This window comes from Pantherophis guttatus, chromosome 1, assembly GCF_059756535.1.
Source record: "Pantherophis guttatus breed Tessera chromosome 1, ASM5975653v1, whole genome shotgun sequence".
Lineage (NCBI taxonomy): Eukaryota > Metazoa > Chordata > Lepidosauria > Squamata > Colubridae > Pantherophis > Pantherophis guttatus.
The window spans coordinates 276,431,839-276,454,361 of NC_142063.1; the positions used below are offsets into that span (position 1 = coordinate 276,431,839).

The window sequence follows — 22,523 nt, forward strand, 5'->3', positions numbered from 1 at the left end:
TGGCACACAACAGAGTCACCCAGAGATTGAGGAAATATAGTTTCATAAGGAGAAGCTAGAATCAAGTACTGTAAGTATACTTAGTCCATTCATTTATGTCAAAACTCTCAATATAAAACACCTTTTTTAAAATAACAAACAGTGCAAACCTTTTGAGAGCTGCACAGAATTTTTACTGAATTAATTATAAATCTTCTTTGGACGGAAAAAAACCCTTTCTAGGGGACACAGAAAATTTCATTTGTGTTTTGTATGCTTTGCTGCTGACAAGATCATTTTTTATGAAAGATTCAACAACAGAATAGCTATAAATTAGTTCTTATGAAGGCCCTAAAAAAAGAACAAAGATTACAGATACAGACAATAGAATTATATTAAGCAAATAAGACAAGAACTGTGGCCTAGCAATTCATAACAGTCATTAGGTTAATGTGCATGTTAAGCAGATAATTATGCAAAACTGGTCACATCAAATCTATTTAACATATATATCTCATCATGCTTAGGAAAAAATAGTAAATCTTGGAAACTGAAGAATTAAAATAAAATATTCAATTGATGGAAAATAAAATGTAAAACACCCGTATAGTGATTGCAGCAGCCAATCCCACTTAATTCTCTAACAAGTACATTTCAAATTCATTGCAAGTTCTGTACTGTTTTTCAAGGCCCTTCCCCTTAAACAAAAGCATATTATAGTAGCTTAACTTCAAATCATAGAATCAGAGGGCTTGAAGGGACCATGTAAATCCTCTAGTCCAGTGGTCACCAACTGGTGGTCTGTGGACCACTGGTGGTCCGTGAGAAAATTTTGGTGGTCCGCAGAATAATTATTTGCATTTTTTATATTGCACTAAATCAGGGGTCCTCAAACTATGGCCCTTGGGCTGGATACATGCAATGAACATTTGTGTTGCTGCAGAGAATCTCCCCACCTTTGGGGTCTTTTTGTGCAGGGCAGAGGGGGGCAGAAATTCCACTTTGGGCGAAGGCTGGAGGGAAGCACCGCTGATGGTGAAGAGCCTCTTTCTAGGGGGACTGCATCATGGCCTGGAACTGGCTGACCATCTCAGCCCACTGAGCCTCCAGGCACCTGTACCTGGCCTTGCACTCCCGCAGGTCTTCCCTCTGCTTGGAAAGCCTATGCTTGTAGTCCTTAGTGAGGTGCTTCTGCTGAGCCTTCTTCTCAGCCAGATCCAATTTGAACTGAGCCAGCTGTTTTGCCAACTCTTTCTTGTGGTGGCTGCTTAGCTCCAACAACTGCTTCCTGTTGGAGCCCTAAGGAGCCTGGGTGGGCAGAGGAGGGGCTGGAAGGGGAGGGGTGAGTAGAGGCTGGCGAGGCACCCCTCGACATGAGTGACATCGAGTTGTCCATGCCCACCCAGTCACATGACCACCTAGCCACGCCCACCCAGCCGGTCATTAGCACATCATATTAGTGGATCACGGGATTTAAAATTATGGATTTAGTGGTCCCTGAGGTCCGAAAGGTTGATGACCACTGCTCTAGTCTAACCTAGTCTAGTCTAGCTCAAAGAAGGAGACTTACGGTATATCATCCTGTACAAATGGTTATCCAATTTTTTTTATTTCATTTATTTATATTTTGTATTTCTTAATGGCCCATCTCTCTCAGAGAGAGAGAGCTTTTCTTGAAAACCTCCAGCAATGGAGCATCCATAATTCTGGAAAGCAAGCTCTTCCATTGATTAATTGTTCTCACTGTGAAGGAAATTTCTTCTTAGATTAAGATTTCTTAGATTAACAGAGTTGGAAGGGACCTTGTAGGTCTTCTAGTCCAACTCCCCACCCAAGCAGGAGACCCTACACCATTTCTGATAGATGGCTGTCCGGTCTTTTCTTGAAAGCTTCCAGTGATGAAGTTCCCACAACTTCTGAAGGCAAGTTGTTCCATTGGTTGATTGCTCTCACTGTCAGAAAATTTATCCTTTTTTCCAGGTTGAATCTCTCCTTGTTCAGTTTCCATCCATTATTCCTTGTCTGGCCTTCAGGTGCTTTGTAAAATACCTTGACCCCCTCTGCTCTGTGGCAGCCCCTCAAATATCGGAACACTTCTATCATGTCTCCTCTAGTCCTAAACAGAAGAAATGTTTTATTCCCATTTTATTTTCTTAGACCCTTTGATTAGTCAAGTAGATTTAGGTAATCTTAGAGAGGGGATTAATTGTTCAGATGGTCTTCACATCAGGCCCTTGTGATTGACTTTTCTCTGTCAGTTCATAAAATGCCTGTCTTATATCCGTCATACACTCTGTGCAACAATTTCTGATTATCCAGTAGAGAGCAGTTCTAGTTTAGATCTCTCTTTCACAAGTTTTCACCCATTACTTCTTGTCCTGCTCTCAGGTGCTTTGGAGAATAAGTTGACCCCCTCTTCTCTGTGACAGCCACTCAAGTATTTGAAGACAGCTATCATGTTACTCATAATCCTTCTCTTCAATAGGCTAGACATATCTACTTCCCTTAACTATTCATCATACAGTTTAGCCTCCAGATCCCTTATAATCTTCGTTGCTTTTCTCTGCACACTTTCTAGGGTCTTGGCATCTTGTTTATATCTGGTGACCAAAATTGGATGTGATGTTCCTAATGTGGCCTCCCTAGGGCAGTATAAAATGGTACTATCACTGCTCATGATCTTGATGCTATCCCTCTGTTGATTAGAGCCTCACAGCAGATAGTTATGTGAGGCCAAGCTCTCAAGTGAGCCCAAGGTTCTTATGAAGTTAAACCTCTGTTCTCTTCCTCCCATTGAAAGTAAAGAAATAGACATGATAAATAAACATACTTTGTGGTCTCTTCTAAACAGCAGTTTGTTCTTGCCGTGTCGTTAAGGAGAGAACTGACTTTGGCAGTTGGTCTACAATGCTCTTATGAAACCTCCTACAGAGTTGAAATGCATTCCATATATATCTTGATATATATATAGACAAGGTTAAAATACAAAATCCAAAAAAAAATCCAAAAGAAGACAAAAAAGAAAAGGGACAAAGACAAAAAACAATCAAAACATTAAAAACGTACATCAAAAAAAACCAAACCCAGATGTACACATATTATCCCCTCTAGTTGAATACCGATTAATACAGTACTACCACATTAGTTCCCACCCCTTCCAGAACAGGCTGTCTTTAAACTGCTAAATCTATTTGCAAATTATTGACCTGTTTTCTATAAGTTAGAGTTCAAACACATCCCATGGAATACAATATGTATTACTCCCAAGTCTTGTTTGGACTGCTGCTCCAGTCAAGTCATCCAATTATAATGAAGGCAATTCCGCCTTTTCCCAGGGTGGTAATTGTAGGTGGGACAATTCTGGAAATTGTCATCTTAAGACACTGGAGTAAGATTATAAGCATGGGACAAGATTAGAGATTAGAGTGAGAAGACTTTTTATTGAGAAAGCTGCATTGGGCCAGAGACAAGGCATTAATGCCATCTGTTAAATGAGAAATGATAGGCTAGTGCAGTGTTTCTCCACCTTGACAGCTTGAAGATGTGTGGATTTCAAGTCCCAGAACTCCCTAGACAGCTATGCTAAGGTTGAGAAACACTGGGCTAGTCAAGTAGCTGTAATCAAAAAGCCTTTTCCTCCCAAAATGCATCATAAAGAAACAAGGGTTTTAGGAAAGAAAACAGAATACTATAGTTGGGGATCAACGCAGTAGATAAAAATTCGCTTGATGAGGATTTTGTCTCTTCTCGAAATAATCTAAAGTTGTGAAGCAAAGTAAAAAAGGGGGGGAGAGAATAAGTGGTTTATTTAGCATTCACAAAGGTGCTGAAACTTTTTCAAGTCCAATCACTGTCAGAGTATTTTTTTTAAAACAACCCCACTTTTATGAGCAAAATTAAAATAAGCAGTTTAAAAGCAATCCTTGATTAGCATATTGAGGACAGTTTATTATTTATGAGATGGAAATCAGGATCCTGAATGACTGAACTCATTAAAGACTTATTTGGAAGTGTCCTCATTGACTTCCTCATAGCACCCACAGAGCAAATAATTCACGCTGTAATTAATTCAGTGTCTTCCCAAACAATAACTGTTTTTGACAGAAATCTTTTCTGCTGCAGCTGAAATGAGAAACTGACAATGCTGAATTGAAAAGGATGCATCAGTGCAAATGCAAAAAGCATGAGCTAAAGCAATAGCAGCACCTGTATTTCAGTTAACAATGTGAACAAATATTGAAATGTAATTTTATCTCCCAGCAGGAATGCTCTTGTTTACACTTTCAGTCAGCTCTTCCTTTTAAGTAGGGCATTCCAGTCACTTGTTTCTTCCTCCATTTGATTCTTTTCTCTCCCACTAAACATTATGTCATAGTAATTCATTGCATCACTGGAGCTGTGCCCTTCCTTCTTTCTATAAATGTTTGGACTCACTAGAGCTGATGTGTCCCTTTTATTTCTCAGATTCCCACTTTGGATTCAGTCCTATTGGCACTCACTGCATAACTTAAATGATCTAAGGTATAGATAAACATTCTATGTCAGCAAATTCTCCCTCGGTGAAACAATCATATATTTTGGCTTTTTGTGACTCAGCAATAAAGCAAAAAAGTGAATACACAGTAAGAGGGCTTATAATGACCCCCTGATAATATCATTGCTCGATATTTATTGAATTCGTATGTATGTAAACAGTTTCCACCATTACCTTAAAACACAAGTGTAAAGATTTGAATTCTAGCTTAGTACACAGAAAATGTATTAAAATATGAGTGAAGAAGTGGCAAACTTTGAATATTCACTTCAGCTCTGAAGCATGATGGCAATTGCTGCAGATATCTTTCTGATCCTTCTCATACATAGAATACGTGTATTGTTATTCTTCTAGAAAAGGTTCATTTTTTTCTAAATTTCTTTATGAAGTAAACCATATTTTTGGTTATAGTCAAGGGAAACAGCAATCTCTGAGAATACTATGGCTAAAGACAGCACTGAGTAAAATGTAGGCACAAAGACTGAATATTTTCCCTTCAAATTACTAGAATAATGGAGTACAATGTGCTTTATCTCTGCAGCCTTATAAAGAGCTTAATTCACCAAGGAATATGACCTTGATGGAAATATGCAGGAATCATTATTTTTCTTTATTTAAATAATATATAAACATTTGTGAGGTGGGTTGGACTGACAAAGACTGATTGGCCCAAAGTCACCCAGCTGGCTTTCATGTCTAAAGCTAAAACTCACTCATTATCTATGCAAAAGAGATCAAGACACTTTTTAAAAGTCCAGAATAATGAAGTAACATTCAGAAGCAACTCAGGCAGATGCCACTCTGTTTCACTAGAGTATAAAAAGGGGGAGAAAGTACACAACCAGACTTGCAAGATTCTACTACAGTCAGTCTCCATAAAAGTAAGTTTAGCCATTTTCTGGGCTGGTTTACCTAGCGGGACTGACAGAGTTTAAGAGAACAATTGTCAAGGCAGAAGATGTTCCAAGGGAGCAGTTCTCAAACATTTTGGACTCAGGACCCATTTATATTCTTAAATATGATTGAAGATTCCCAAAACCATTGGTTTATGTAGATTATATTTATTGATATTTACTGCATTAGAAATTAAAACTGAGAAATTTTAAAATATTTGACTTTGTAGATTAGGGGTCCCCAGACCACACTTTGAGAATGAACACTGTCAATGAATCAAAAAACCCTCCAAAACCAAAGATTTGTCAAACACTCAAACCCAAATCCACAGAGGTTCATTTATTCACCTGCAAGGACCTGAGATGTATCCAAAGCTGAGAATAAAGAGCAAAAAAGGAAAAAGATAGTACTTGTCAAGGTTGTCCATTTCCCTGGGCTCTGTCCAAGGTACTGAAAGGCCGTTTTCCAATCTCCATTTGTCTCTATCTAAAGAACTAAATCTTTTTGTTTCCCATTTATCCCACTGTCTTTTCCAAATTAATTAATGGATTTATTCTCTCCAATTTGCTCATAACTAAGATGGAACATAAATGCCAAAAAGCCTTCTGTAGCTTTCCTCCATTTTCTCTCAATTGTACGTAACTGGAGTTTCCTGTAAAAATTTAGTTTTTATTTTTGGCATATTAAAGCAGGAGTGAATTAAGTGAGGCCCTTAATGCACATCTATGCCTCAAAGCCTCAGAAATCCAAAGTCCTTATAAGAATTGTCATTTAAAGGTATGCTTTTAGGAATATAAATAATAAGGTTATTAGCTATATTGAATTGAAATTACATTTAAGACCCTCACCATGGGAATCCAAGCTTTGGAGTTTTATCTCACAATCTTCCTAATAGCAGAATAGTGCTGTGCTCTGTATTCTTTATTTGTTATTGTATGCAGTTCCTATGAGCTTTTCTTATCATTTTCCCCCACAAAAATCATAATCCTTACTTTTTTATTGTATTTCAGAATCTACCTAAGCATACATTGTAAAGCCTATGTGACTGGACAGATTGTATTTTGGAATCTGGCCTTGATTTAATATGAGCATATAGGGAGATAATTTTGACCAATATTCCTTAAATTATTGCTAAACAGTAGTTTTAAAACAATTAAGGTTTTCCAAGACAAACTATTGATCCTAGAGATCAGAACAAAAATGTGAAACATTTTTAGTTACCAAATAAAGAGAAATACTTTAATTTAAATGTGTTTTTACCAAAAGCATGTTGATCTAATAGGGCCAAATCAATATTTTGTCAGTAAAGGACAAGCTTAGCAGACTAACAAATTGGAATGAAAAATCTGAGTTGAAATGCTGTCCTGTTAAAGGTTGGATTTTGTTTTATGCAGTCTTCACTGACCTGTAGATTTCTCTGATCTATAATGTGTTTTATTTTATTGACCTTGATTCTGCCCTGAAGTTTTTTCAGATTTCTTATGAATGGTTCTGGTCCTGTTTTTGTTTTGTTTGTTTTTCTTTTTCATTTTAGGACTTCAGCTTTTCCTGGGATAATATTGGGAACATAAAAAGACAGAACAACTTGATCAAGGCTACAAAAATCCAAACAGCAAGTGGCAGCATTCCAAAATCTTGCCAAGAAAATTTCAGGGATTTATCCAGGCACTTGCCAGGAGTCAACACTTAAATGACCCCTCGCTAAGGAATTGATTGTCAGAAATTATAGACACCACCACCACACACACACAAATTGTAGTCTTATTTCAAAAGGCCATGAAGCCCTGTACTTGTTATGGGCATTGCAGAATTGTAAATTGGCTTGATTTATCTTTGAAGGTTTTAAAAATTATTATTGTCTTAAAGTTGCTTCACAACTATCTTTTAACGTTGTTATATCAGTTATTTTTTTATTATTCTTTATAAGTCATCATATCATGCAACTTGCCCTAGTCTTCTTCAGATAACTTGCAATCTTAAGATGTGATGAAGAACGCTATCCTATCATCAAAGTTGACATAACACTAAATTGCTAAACCTAATTAGATTCTATATGAAGAATTTGTGGCAGAGTTCTTTTGAATGCTATGCACAGCCCTGATTTTTTCCTTGGTTTTAAAAAGAAAAAGAGTTTGATTTGGTTTATGCTTAGAAAAAATACTGTATGTTCCAACAAGACTGGATTGCTTTAAAAAAATTAAGCAACATGGAAGCTTTTCTGTCTTAAGAGACTGTGTGGAGGAGATGTTTCAGCAGCCAGTTTTAGGGAAATAAAAGTGGATGACAATCTTAAAGAAGCATTTATCATTTATTATCTGTGGTCTTGGAATTGTAGATCCTGTTTAAAAAGAAATGCCATGGATGGAATCTTCCTAAAAACTAGAGTATGCCTTTACATTCCCCAAGTAATATCTCCCTGAGTGCTATCTTTTAATAGCAAAGATAATGGATTTTTTCTTTCTTTATAATTGCTTCTCATCAGGAGTAGGCAATTTTCTGATGGCTGGGGACCAGTCTTAAATGTATTGAGAAAGCAGGAAGATCTTTTTAGAAACTTTCTTATACACATTAATCCTATCCAAGACTAGGCTTGCTTCTTTACTTACTCACTTATTCATTCATTTATTCCCTTTCTTTTGAAAAGTAGTTGGAAATATGGTGGTTTGTAGCTGAATTTTGATAATGAAATCTCTGAGGTTTGAAAAAAAGAAACTGTATGACATTTGCAAAATGTAATGCTCTTACTCTAGGTGCAAGGATTGCTAGAAAACTGGGATGCTCTGGAACACCTTGGCTTAAATTCACCCCTGTCTTAGAGGCAGTAATTATCCTTTTGTTGGTTAAAGGACTGAGTCCAGAAATAAAGCTCCTTTCAGGACAAAATATATTGAAGAAATTGGCACCATTTGGATTCATTATAGGGCAGGGGTATCAATCTCATGGCCCGTGGGCTGGATGCGTCATGCACTGGCCACGCCCATCCCTGTTTTAGCGAAGGGGGAAAAAGTCACGATACGTCATGTGAGGAAAACGTGATGCCGCGAATTTGACAATCCTGTTCTAGAGTAAGCCTCATTTTTCTGGTGTTAACATACTGTGTACTGGGGTAAAATGCTTTAATGATTAGCAAAGACATTTAACATTCTATTTAACATCAGTTAAAAATGAAGTACATTCCGTGCAAACTATTCCAAAAATTGCAACTTTGTCGATTATATTGTACTTGGCACTACATATTGGTTAATGTAGAATTCATTGATTAAAACAAAATTCTAATGTCATTAACCATTAAAGCAGATTCTTACATAATTCATGAGGCAGAATGCTGACTTTTTTATTGCTTACTTTAGTTATATATCGGAAGGAGGCAAAATACAATATTTTGCATTAAAATATTACAATACTCATAGTTAAAAGGTTTTACAACATGCCTACTGACATGACCCAGCGACTGTCTGCTCTTCTTGATCTTCCCCATAACAAAAAACATCCATAATCTAGACAGCTATTAAGTTTACTTAATCTAATTTACATACCATTCACAGAACTTCAAAGTCATCAGGCAATGCTTTAGAAAGAAATGAAATCTTTTAGATTTGCCGTCTGCAGTACTTTTCCATTTGCAGAATAGGTGCAGTAGACGAGTTTCTTAATTTATTGTCCTGTCTCATACATAATTAGCTGTCTTCCCCCCACCCTCCCCCAATGCTCCAGGACAATTATGAATCTTCTGTTGCACTGGCCTAATTCAAAGATGGGCTTGATTTACATTTTCCTTTTTTTTTTTCCTTTTTAAAGAAGAAAATTACAATTAGCTACAAGCTATCAACTTCCTAAAACTGAGAGAGGATCCTGACAGTACTGCCTTTAAATAGAATATTGTATTTAAACCAGGAAGGGAAAGTTGAACACATGATGCTATTGTCCTAACAGGAAAGCCAATTGTGGACAGCAGAATAGAAGGCAGTGAACTACGAGTTCTCTTCGACTTCCCAGCCTAGGAAAGCCGAGCACTGCTTTCATAGGCTGGGAAGGAACTCTGAATTGGGCCAATATAGTATTTTCAAACCTTTGATAAATACCATGCTTCACTTCATTTTGCAGATGATTGAAGCAAGGCATCCTGTTTGAGGCTTTGCACAAGACCAAGAAAACAGCATATACTTCCATTTATTTTTTTAGAAACCGTGACACAAAGAAATGTATTTTTGTAAAGTGGATGTGAAATCAAACACATTTCAGGATTATTGGGACAATTGATTGTGCCATCAGTTCAGTGTCAACTCTTAATGGCTACATAGATTTTCTGCATGACAGACTGTATCAGTGGTGGGTTTCAAATTTTTTTACTACCGGTTCTGTGGGCATGGCTTGGTGGGCATGGCAGGGGAAGGATACTGTAAAATCTCCATTCCCACCCCACTCCAGGGGAAGGTTACTGCAAAATCCCCATTTCCTCCCGATCAGCTGGGACTCGGGAGGCAGAGAATAGATGGAGGCGGGGCCAGTCAGAATTTTTACTACCAATTCTCCGAACTATTCAAAATTTCCGCTACCGGTACTCCAGAACTAGTCAGAACCTGCTGAAACCCACCTCTGGTCTGTAATTAACCTGGTCTTTCAACAGCCACTCCCCATTGCTAATTGAGTCTATCCATTTTGCTGCTGATCATCCTCTTCATGCTTTTTCTCTACTGCCAGTGTCTGTCCTAGAATTTGTGAGATAACAAGAAAAGTCTGTGCCTGGTCCTTTTTTAAATTCACATGGAAGAAGTATTGTATCTGAGTGAAGGTCAGTATGAAAGTAATTTTCTGCCCAGTTATTGGAGTATAAATGTACACTGGAGCCAAGGTGCAAATCTGTGTCTAAGCATTCATGACAGTTAAAGCAACAGGTTTTCTCATTCAGGTGTGCAGGCCACAACTTCCCATATGTAAAGTAGGGGAAAAGCTGCAAGGCTGCATGGAGATGGTGTCCAGGCCATGGACAATGGTCTAAAATTCTGAGCATAATCTGAAATCCATCACACTGAACGTAATTTGAAGCCCTTAATTATTTCACTTGACATACCTGGCAGGGGTTCAGAAATTATTTAGCATTTCAAGACTAGGCTAATTATTTGGTGGTAAAGCCAGGAACAAGCCTAGTCTTGAGAAAATGTATATGCTTTATTATGTAGATAATAAATTATATTACTAAATAAATGGGAGCAAAAGATAAGGAGATAAAAGATAATGAAAGGGAGACCTGAGCAATTAATTTCTATAGGTTTCTTTCAGCTGTCTGCCCTTCCTGGCAGGAATGCATTCAGTATACAGAATAAGGGAGTCTGATACAGGATAAGATTGTTCCACAAATTAAATCCAAAATTCTATTCTCACATTTCTTTCACTTTTCCTTAAATTGCTCTATTTTTCCTGATTCTCTGGTTCCAGAAACCCTAGGAATTAGAGCTTTGTGTCAGCTAGACAAGAGCTGTTTCATTCTTCTCAGTGAGAGAGAAGATACAGGCAAACTTGAATGTCCCTTTCATCTTTCCGAAGTCCACTTTAGAAGAAATGTTCCTTTTTCTGATTGTTCCTTTGAAGTTTGATTTTTTTTTCTTGCATTCTGATGGTCTGTCAGCTATCTAGACTGACAAGTTCAGTTGGTTTGACAGGTTATATTTACATATTTCTTTAACTCTTTTGTGTCTGGACTTCCTGGGATGGGATTTCTCCTCACCCACTTTAGGATAGCATTTCACAAAAGAAAATAAGTTTTAAAAATTAAATATATTTAATAAGTTTTAAAACAATTATTATTTTCAACAATCACAATTTTAAAACAATTAATATTTGCTGCATTTTTATTTTCTCCATGTGTAATAGCCCAGGATATAGTTTGCCAAAGCACTTGTGAACCAGCATTTGACCTACACAGTTGTTTGGAGATGTTTGAAATCTTACAGTTTCCCCTTCCCCCTTCAGTGTTCAGGAACAGAAACTAAGAAAGGAACTCTGACAAGAAGTAACATGCAGTAAAGAGGGATGTGAAAAGAAAAACACACACATGCTAGCGTCAAAGATCTCAACTGGGAGGAAAGGAAGGGACATGCAGTAGGAAAAATTGGATAATAAACAGGATTGAATGGGGCAACAGAAGCAGGGAAGGAGATATAGAAGAGATATAGCAATAGAACATTAACACTTAGAATCACTTCCTGGCAGTGACCAAATCTGAAGGGCATATTCAATGATACAATGAAGCCGATTTGGAGAGTTGGAACTTCCTTCTCTATATGTTGCATCATAGTTTGAAGAAAGCCAATATGTTAATTTGGGATATAGGTAAATATATACTTTCTTTACTAACAAATGTGTTTTACCCAACTGTTTATATTCATTCTGTAAATTTTGTCGAGAAACAGTTAAGTACTGTACATACTTGTTTAGAAATAAGCAACTCCAATGCAAATGTTTGAACAGAATTCTGGAGGAGAGGTATTAACACAGGACAGAAATGGTAATTAGGTCACAGTCCAATAGAAGGATGCTTATATTCTAAAACATGGGGACTTTTTGCAAAATAATCCCTTTCAAGACTTTTTTAAAATATTGCCCTTTGGTTAACTGAAACTATTTTTAAAATACTGTGTTTCTGATAAGACTAAAACAATATAGATGACATATTTCAGTTGCTTCCATTCTTATTTTCAATAATGGAATGTAACTGTAGAAACATTTTGTTAAAATGCAAATTCCAAAAATCATGAAACATGTCTGAAGATTAATTTAAGATGGAATGTATCTGCCCCTAACTAGCCATTTCTGAAATCATACTACTCAGAGTACATCATAGTTTATATCCTACAAGGCAACCAATCTCAATTTTTCACACTTTAAATATTATACATATAAATATTAATATGGCTATAGTATCTCATTACTGGAAAGGGGAAATTTATATTGAGGGGAAAATATTTGCTTATTTCCATCGGGTAGATGGACTTCATCTCAATTGCAGAACAGGTGGTTTGCATTTTTCCCAACTGAAGTCCTGCTTCTATGTAACTATTAAGATATACAAGAGGTGATAACACTGTCTCACTGAGATGAGGTAATGCAATTTACTTTGATGGAAATTTATCTAATAGATCTAGTATCCGGCTCAAGGAGTTAGAACAGACATCTGTGCATGTACAGCCCATGCACAAGATTCTCTTTTGGCTACTAGACCTATATCACAACAGACACTGATGCAAAGCAAGATAACAGCTTTGCTGGGGAGGGGGAGGGGGGGCAAGAATCATACTGCATAGTAAAGTCGCTACTAAGAGGTGCTTCATTCATACATTAAGCCAGGGGTTTCCAGTGCAAAAACTTGATTTTAAAAGTTTCAAAATTATAGTGTATATGTATAATTATATGCATATAATTATTTATTTTTAAGGGGTGCGAGAATATATCAGAAGTGTTCTAGGGCTGTGGGGTATCAAAAAGGTTATGAACCCCTGCATTAAACAAAACATAATAACGCACTTATTTCTTCAAAGCTTTGCAGTTCTAAAAATTGTTACTGCTGCTGAATTCCAGCTAACTTTGATGAGTTCAGTTAATCCCATTAAACAAAAATAATCCAAATCGTAACTAGTCCACTAGCTTAAGGTGCTAAGAAAAGCAATCTCTCTGTCTTAACATAAGTGAATTATTCACTTCAAATCATTCTAACCCCAAATGCTTTAAAAAAAAGTCCTGCATGAAATCCCAGAGGTAATCAGATTAAGGATAACGCAGTGAGTTTGAAGGAAAAAGATGCTCTGGAATAATGGTAATTTATGTTCTTATTATTTGATACTTTCTAGCATTTATCTGCATCAATGATTAATTACATTAACTTTGCCATGTGAAAAGCTATATTTTCAGAAAATCAGTTAATTTCACAGTAGAAGAGATATAATTTGATAGTACTTTTTGAAAAAAAAAATTGCAATTGCCTTACCTCACTGACAGTTTTACAAGAATCCATACTTTGCCATTTTCTATTTATAACTGTCTTGTATTTTGCCATTCTTTTTACTTTTTGTTCATCAGAAAACGTTATGAAAAGAAGGAAATTCTGCAATCATTCGTTTAGTAGTTTCAAGAAATAGTATATGCAATAATAAATTATTAAAGTTGCCACTCAACTCTCAATTATTCTGGGCAATTTACAGCAATTATATTACACTGAAATCAGTCAAACATAAAGATGTTATGTTCAGAATTTGTATAGTAATTGATAGATTTGTTATTATTACCAAACATCTTGGCAAAAATTTAACACCTGTGTAAATACTGATAGTTAACAATAGTTAAACACACAAAATTTAGAATCATAGAATTTGAGAGGCTATTTAGGTTATGAAGACCAATCCCTGCCCAGGACAAGAATCTAAATTAAATGATCAGAGAGAGAGATAAAATTAAGGCATCCCAGTTTTTGCTTGAAGATGGCTTACCTACCACCACTCTCTGTGATTGATTCCACTGTCTGCTGCTCTTACCAATGGGTTTTTTAAAAAACATTTGTAACATTTGATTCAATTATGTTTTCTTGTAATAAATTCTGAAATAAGAGAATAGATCTTGATATTTTATATGACATCTTTCCAGGTATTTGAAAAGTGTGTTCATATCTCACTTCAGTAATGTTTTCTCAATGAAAACCCATAGCCACATTCTTTCACCTGTCTTCTTAGGACTTAATTACTAGTCCCCCATAATCCTCTTTGCCATTCTCTGAATCTACTCCAATTTCTCTGAATCATTTCTAAAGTGTGTCCAGTGTCCAGAAAAAAAATGTAGCCACTCCTACACCCTCATCCATTTTCAGCACCATTTGCATACATGTGTACAGGTATATCAATGAAAACATGTAATTATCAACTAATGGTCATTGATTCAAGCAAGCCTGCATAGAAAAAACATAAATACGGGGTACAATTAAGGAAAAGTTAAGTGTTCGCTTTACTATTTATCTTAACCAGCGATCAATTATCACATGTTCAATTTTTAATTCTCCAAATTAAAGAATTTAAACGTGCATGGATTGTGCACATCGTTTAGAAGAATATTATGATTATAGTACCATAATGAGTGACAAAAACCCATCAATCAAGTGGGTGATTTTAAGCTAATCAGTATCTTGCAACCTAATCTATTTTATGGGGTTACTATGAGGATAAAATGAATAAAATAAAAATAAATAAAATAATAAAATAAAAAGACTTCCATGCATACACATATTACATATGTACAATATGTGCAAGAGTTATAAATACAAATACATTAATTTTCAGGTAGATTTCTATTTCTTCTCACTGTGAAGTGTTCTGCACACAGAAAATGAGTAAACTTTGAAGCATAAAAATGCGAGAACCCTTTTAATATAAAAAATATTACAAATCGAACTTGAACCATTGGATTCTATTCTGCAGCAAAAATGGAGAGGTTCCTTAATACAACCTAACCCCACTTTCTCACGTGAGAGGACCAGAGGTGGGTTTCAGCAGATTCTGACCAGTTCTGGAGAACCAATAGCAGAAATTTTGAGTAGTTCGGAGAACCGGTAGTAAAAATTCTGACTGGCCTCACTCCCATTATTCTCTGCCTCCCAAGTCCCAGCTGATCGGGAGGAAATGGGGATTTTGCAGTATCCTTCCCCTGGAGTGGGATGGGAATGGAGATTTTACAGTATCCTTCCCCTGCCATGCCCACCAAGCCATGCCACACTCACCAAGCCACACCCACAGAACCGGTAGTAAAAAAAATTGAAACCCACCACTGGAGAGGACTCCACATCTACAGATCCCAAACGCTTCAATATTAAAACTGGTGTGTTAACCCAACCCTTCTTTTTGAAGGGCATTTTATTTATTATCTTGCCTAGTTCAGTATTCTTGGACTCTGGGCAGCAAGACTATTGTATGCATAAAAATGGAAGGACATTTTGATTCCCACCATGGATGAATGGCTATAGAAGTTGATGGAACTGGCAGGGATGGCTAAATTAAAGAAAAGAATATAAGTACTTTTGTTGTTTTATGGAGACCGCTTCTGGACTTTGTGCTTGAGGTGGAAAAAAATGAAACTTTGGTTTTGGGTTTTACTGATTAGATTGATTTGTTGTTATAGAAATGGCTAGTTTTGGAAAAGTAAAAAGTTGATGTTGATGTTAATGCTTTATTCTACTGCAACAGTCGGAAGTCAACACTTTTTTTCTACTCCCCCCTCCTTTTCTTCCCCACTGTGTCCTATTATTTGCTTTCATATTTTTGTATTTTATTCTATAATCTAATAAAAATGTTTTTACAAAAGTATTCTTGGGCTCTAGAACTTTTAAGAAGTTATCAGCACGGGCAGCTTTCACGAATCCTTAGCGCTCCAGAGACCGTCATCCAGACAGGGCAGCACAGTATCAGCTGCGCTCAAAGTGTTCAACTCGTAGTTCGTGTCTCCTGGCGGGCAACTGCGCGGTCTAAGACCTTCAGCCTGAAGTCTATGGAGATTCTCAGTCATCCTGGACATGGCTGTCCAAAAGTTGCTTTTTTTAAAGAGGCAACGGGACTTTCTGGTTTTCCTTGAAGACGGTTCGCTTCTCATCCAAGAAGAGCTGAAGAAGCTTCGTGGGATGAGAAGCGAAACGTCTTCAAAGAAAAACCAGAAAGTCCAGTTGCCTCTTTAAAAAAAAAAGCACCTGGGGGACTTTCGGAAGCGTTCTCTAGCATTCCTTCCCAGGCTCTCGGAGTGCTCGGCTCCCGCTCCCGCACGAGGAGCTCGCATTCCCAGAGGTCATTGCGGCCTTCCCCCCCCCCCTCCTCCACGTGCTCAAGCGCAGCGACGGCAAACGGTCGCTAGACAACGGCGGGCCGCCGCTTCCATGGCGATCATTATACACGGGGGAGGCCGTGACCCGGCTGTCGCGCGGCTTGCCTTCAAAGTCTCGCGAGAGCCGCGGCCTTCCTGCCTTTGAGTGGCCATCTGGGGCGCCTTCCCGCCGGGCTGGCATGGAGGGGGGCGACGGCTGCGGGGAGCATCTGTTCTCGCTGGAGATGCTGGTGGAGTCAGCGCGCGTACAACCGCGGCTGCTGCCGTCGCTGCTACCGGACAGCGGCCCCTTCCTGCCGTCCGTGGCTCTCCGGCTGCTGGATTTCCCGACCCTCCTGGTCCACGCCCCGCAGGCCGCGTCCTGGCCGGTGGTGCCCTTCGGGCGGGGCAAGTCGTGCCTCTTCAGGCTGCGGCCGGACGCTCTGATGGGCCTCTTGCGGCGCTCTCCGCTCCACGCGCTGCTGCTGGCGCTGCCTCCCAACCAGGGTCCCGCCCGCCTGCTCGGCTCTTCCAGCATCTCTTTGGCGGCCGCCGCCGAGGAGTTGTTGCCTGGCACCGGGCCGGCGACTGGAAGGGGTCACTTCCCGGTGCGCGACCTGCTGGGAGAACAAGTGGGAGAGCTGGCGCTGAGCTACCGTCTCAACAGCCTGGGCTCCTCGGGCCTAGATCACTTCGATCAAGGGGCGGCGGTGGACGAAGCCTTCGCTGGAGACTGTCCGCGGGGGAGAGCGGCGGAACGGAGCCTCAGTCTGGAGTTCATCTCGGAAGGAGAGGAGGAGCAGGACCTTGCCCCAGGCGGTGGCAGCCGGGGGTCCTTAAGCAGCCCTGATACAGAGCCCGAGCCCTTTTCCGGTAGCTCAAGCGGAGAAGAGATCGCAGGAGAGCTGGACAACGATGCCTTTTATCCCCCACCAATGTATTACAGTCATCAAACGGAAAGTTGCTTCCCCAGCCCTAAAGCTGCAACAAGAGTGATAATCATGGCCGCTCAAGATTCACTTCCCAAAGAAGAAACTTCTTTACCTTTTCTTAAGGAGGAGCCTGTAGTTAGTGCTGAGAAGGCTCTGTCACCCTTACTCGTCAACTCACCAACACGGAGTACTTCCGAACAACTCAGGCAGACTTTAAGTCAGTTGCCTCTACTGAATGCTTTGCTGGTAGAACTCTCCTTGCTAAATAGCCAGCCCCTACCACCAGGACCCTCTACTGTGCATCCTCAGTTGGCATGGCTATATCAAAATGCAGAAGAAGGTACAAAAATCTTACCCTGTAATGGTAAGAATCTGTGTGGCTGCTGGGATGATAAGAAGAACACCCCACATCGAAAAGAAAGAGGAAGATCACCTAGCCCTAAATTAAAAAAAAATCGCCCAGATCATTTAAAAGGCATGGCTCCTATCTGTCCTGGCAAAACTTTTACAAAACCAGTATACACTGAAAGACCTGTGAGCCCTGAAAAAGTTAATACCAAAGAAAATTCTCCCACTAGAAGGAAATTCTCTAATGGGCTGACGAATACATTAAAGCTTCGTGTTCAGCGATCCAGTCCGGGTATGTTGAAGGTTCATGAAAAGAGAGAACATCGTAGAAAAAAACTTGGTGACATATCATTTGAAAAAAAAGGTAAAAGCTCTTTGACTAAAGAAAAAATATTCAAGGGCTCCCTTGACTATCGTCCAAAGTCTTCTGGGCAATATGATGAAAAAAGCATCTCTGATCAAAATGCTCAAATAAATGAAAATGTTGAGACTTTAATACAAAGCAGTATTGGCCAAAATAGCTCTATGACCACAAAGAAAATAAGCTCTCGTATTACCAAAAAAATTGGAGCCAGTTGTGTGAAGAATAAAGACAATGCCAAAGGGAAGTACTTGTATGAAAGTGTTGATTCTAATTATAAAGAAAAGAGCTTGGAAGTCCATCTGCCAAGAGTCTTTTTACAGGACACTGAAGCCCTTGAAAACCCAGTAGATGCTGAGATACAAAAATGTTTGCAACGAGATTGTAACATTCCATATATATATAGGCACACTAACAACTTGGAAAAGAGTCATGCACGTCAGAATTCCGATAGTTTAGTAGTTACTTCTGAAAATGCAGCCTATTCAGAAGATTTTACCAGTATTGACAGTTGTGGTGCAAGCTTTGAAGCTCGAGAGAACAGTCCTGAACTTTTATCTATAAACTCAGATCACAGTCAGTCAGGCATTGACTCCAGCTCTAAAAATTCCAGAAGTCTTCCTGCTAAATGTATTTCACCTCTTCTTCCGAAGGTTTCAGCTGTATCTCCTGTTCAGACTCTTAAAAAGACACATGACTTAAAATCTAACAAAAACAAATTAGGCATTGGATTGAATAAATTTGATGATGATTCCCTTGCAAGAACTTTAAGAGACCACCTTGCAATTCATGAAAAGGAAAAGGAAAAAGTTACACAGGCTTTTGAGGACAAACGAATACAGCCTGATAAAAAGTGTAACATAGTAAAAAGCCAGTCATCTCTAGAAAACAGCCATTCTGCAAGGACATCTCAAGTTAGTTCTTACTTGCCCTCTAGTATGTCTGACCTTGAATTTAATGGTCTAGAAGAAAGCAAAGTACCTGGCAACGAAAAAGAGGATAGCTTCGGAAAGATGAATAATACAAATCAGTGTAAACATATCAGTGAATTAGTAATAAACAAGCTTCCAGGATACACAATGTAGCAATCAATAGTAATGGTAAAGTGAGAGTGAAAATGTTTTAATGTTTAATAAGAAAACATTTTAAAGGAATTTTGACTTTTTTTTTTTACAAGTGTAGGCTTTGCTTAGGATGCACGGATATTTTTCAAATTAATGCACAACTCAGACTTTGAAGCTCTGTGCAGCTGGTTGTTTTTGGGGTTTTTTCCTTAGTTTTACCTGTCTCCGAATCTTTCACATTCTGTGATTAGTTCCCCTGAAATTCAAGGGCAGTTTTCATATGATGTAAAGGTTTCCTGTTCATATAAAAATCTGTTCTCATTGATCATAGGAAATGATGCAGTGTGCCTAAAGTAATTCTCCAATTTGTAATTTATCTTAATTTTTCTTTCAAACTAATAATAAAACAAAAAATAACTAAAGGCCACTAGAAAACAAGTAAACTATAGTTGATTATAGACTACTTAAGACAATAATACTTAAGCAGACCAATTTTTGTTTGCACTTTGGTATTTAAGAGAGTTATAGCTATCAGTGAAGAAAAAATTGTTCAGTAAAATACATACTTTAAAAAAACAAGGTTTCTACAAAAACAAGCAGCACATTTTCAGAACATGATTTAAAAAATACTTAACTGCAATGCCCAGTTATATGTTAATCTTAACACAGTTATTTTTCCTATAATGTTATTCTAATCTGTGGTCATAACATTAATTTTAAGTTTTGCTTTGTAATTTTTAAATTTTAAATCCAAACCTAGTGTTTTTGTTAGCACTTTGTTATAATCGTTGTGTCTTCAGTTTGCACTATTTTCAGTAATTCCACCTATTAATTTGTACAATATGTTGGGTGGGAGAGATTGAATCCTATCTAAGGAATGGTATGTTGCAGATACTTTTTTAAAAAAATGTATGAACATAGGCATGCATTCCCAAAATATACGCTAGCAATATTTAAGACTTTAAAATATTTTTAAAAAGTAATGAAAAAACCCTGTATCATATATATTTAGTAGCTTTAAGGAAAATTCAGTCATTTTTCTTTTTTATAGCAGGTGTAAAAATGACATAGCACAATGGGTAGCCAATAGTATACATGCATTTGTATCTGCTAGTGATTAAAGATGCAGGTTAAAGTTCCCAACTTAATTGAGTCAACTTCCAGAAAACATGGGATTAATACTCTTGATACGTTAACCTTGCCATGCCCTGTATGCAAGTATAAAGCAACTAAATGAAGTGTTTACTAGCTATATTGGTAAGTAAAGGAGATCTATTCAATGCCAGTACTGTAAAGAATGCTGGTGTTCTTATAAAGAACTGGCTTTTTGGCCAGAGGCATTTTTGACACAGAGATAAACTTTTATAATCGATATTTTCAGGATTAAGATTTAAAAAAACAATTTAGAAAGATTAGGTAGTTCACAACATATAGTACTTAGGTAGTAAGGGTAATAATATGAATGTATAGTTTATAATTCATGCAAAAAATTGTTATCTTGTTTCTTTTGAAGAATCTGCTAGGCATACTGGTCCTAAAAAATAATAACAAAAGATTTGATCAAACTTTTGATACGAGCAAGTCACTCCTGCCCGTTATCTTAGCCAGTTAGAGATAGTGAATCATCAGAAAGTGTTTTCACTTGCATTATGCCATAGACTTCCCTTAGCCATCCTGGACAGCAAATATAAAGGGATACCGCTGGCTGGAAAGCTTTGTCCTTGTGATTATGGAGAGGTGGCAGCGTCCTTCTTTGCTGCTCTTTTTATACAGACGTTTGAGCAAAATTTATTTTCCGTATAATAAATAGCCTTACTGTTCCGACCATTTATCTTCAGTGGTTGTTTAAAGACCAACAGATTGTAGTCACAGCACAAGTAGCTAGATTCTGCACAGCAGCACTAAAATTGGCTGGAACCTGATGAATAATCCATTATAACCATTTTATTCAATTAATACACCAATTTTTGTTATATTACCCTGTTTAATACCTAATAACTATAGGCCTTCACAATTTAAGGACTAATATTACATTATTATGCTCTTGTTTGTATGTAACTGATAGGCTGTCAAATTATGATTTCAGAATAGATTTTATTTGTTATTTTATTCCAGAATTTTTAACTAGATACTCTCAGCATTTTTAATTGTTCTGGTCTTTGACTGTAATAAATATTTGGCTGACTGGTAAGAGCAAGAATTGTATAGTAACACCTTGTTATCTCTCACACCTTCCCAATTATTGCTCTGCTTTTGTTATTTAAATCAAAAGGCTAAATAATATGAACATGTTACACTTTATACCTACAGTAAGTTACTATGGTTCAGTCAGTATGGAATATGACATTGGATTCCCATTTTGACTTCCAACATTTCAGTGTGGAGTCTATTGCAGGATAGCAGAATTGGCATTTGTTCTTTGGTGATTTATGGTGTGCCGAGGGAAAAATTACATGTCAGAATTCACTTGCACTGAAATAATGAACTAACGTTGGCTTTAGCTGCCAATTTCCAGATTATAATAGAAACCAAGCCAGAGGATTGGTAGTTGCTTCTTTATATTAAAATGTTTTGAGATGGCATTTTTGTTTATAATTTAAGAATTTGTACAGACCTTTTTACATAGATATAAAGATTTAAGCATTTATACAAAGTCAATTTTCACTATAGAAGGAATCTCCCTATTTATCTTTGGCCTTTTGCATAAAATCTGGTCATAGAGCAGTTTTGTTTTACCTTGTGATATTGCATAATGTATTCTGCCAGGCCAGGCCAGTCCATCTCCATGATAAATAATTTTTAAGTTTAAGAAAATTCATATTTCTTGGGGGTTTTGTTAACTAAGGCAAAACAGTAATGTTGTATATGTTACTGAGTTTGCTTTAATCTATTAAAAGATTAAAATGACTTGCTGATGTTTCTGCTATCTTGTGCATATACCGTATTTTTCAGAATATAAGATGCACCCCCCCCCCAAAAAGAGGGTGGAAATGTTGGTGCATCTTATACACCAAATACAGCCATTTTTGGCAGCCTGAAGCCCCACCCTGCTCGTCCCATTTTTGCGAAAAATTGGCCCGTTTTTTGCAAAAACGGTGTGGAGGGTTTGGGAGGCCTGCAAAGTGCTCCTGGGGGCTGGGGAGGGCAAAAATGCCCCCGTTTTTGCAAAAAAATGGGCCCATTTTTCACAAAAATGGTTGCGTTTTTGCCCTCCCCAGCCCCCAGGAGCCCTCTGCAGACCTCCCAAACCCTCTGCGCACCCCGTTTTTCTCAAAAATGGTACATTGTGCTATGAACCAAGTAACATTGATCATTTAAATGTTTTGTTACTGTGCTGAAAATCATTATTAATTATGCTGCAGCCCACTTTATGAAATCTCATGCTAGTATAAAAAATTCTGAGAGTTTAAAGGATTGTTGTAAAAGATTAAGCAGGAAATTCCTCTTTCCAAAACAGGATTCAAGTTAGGATCCAAGATTCCAAATATAAAAGCATTTCAGATTACATTACAGCCATGCAAGATAAATGAATTTCATCATTTGTTTAGCTGTGCCCCTTGGTTATTTTGGCATTCTACAGAGTT

The 22,523-nt window shown here is 37.7% G+C and overlaps 1 protein-coding gene across 1 annotated transcript; it reads left to right on the forward strand.

Annotated features, from left to right (window-relative positions):
• Nucleotides 1–16,138: 16,138 nt before the first annotated feature.
• MAP10 (microtubule associated protein 10) lies at nucleotides 16,139–21,846 on the forward strand. The gene has a single exon (XM_034428333.3). The coding sequence runs from the start codon at nucleotides 16,435–16,437 to the stop codon at nucleotides 18,958–18,960; it is 2,526 nt and encodes an 841-aa protein (XP_034284224.2). The 5' UTR covers nucleotides 16,139–16,434; the 3' UTR covers nucleotides 18,961–21,846.
• Nucleotides 21,847–22,523: the final 677 nt, after the last annotated feature.

Coding starts and splice junctions, on each gene's coding strand:
- MAP10 (XM_034428333.3), top strand. CDS start 16,435: ATGGAGGGGGGCGACGGCTGCGGGGAGCATCTGTTCTCGCTGGAGATG.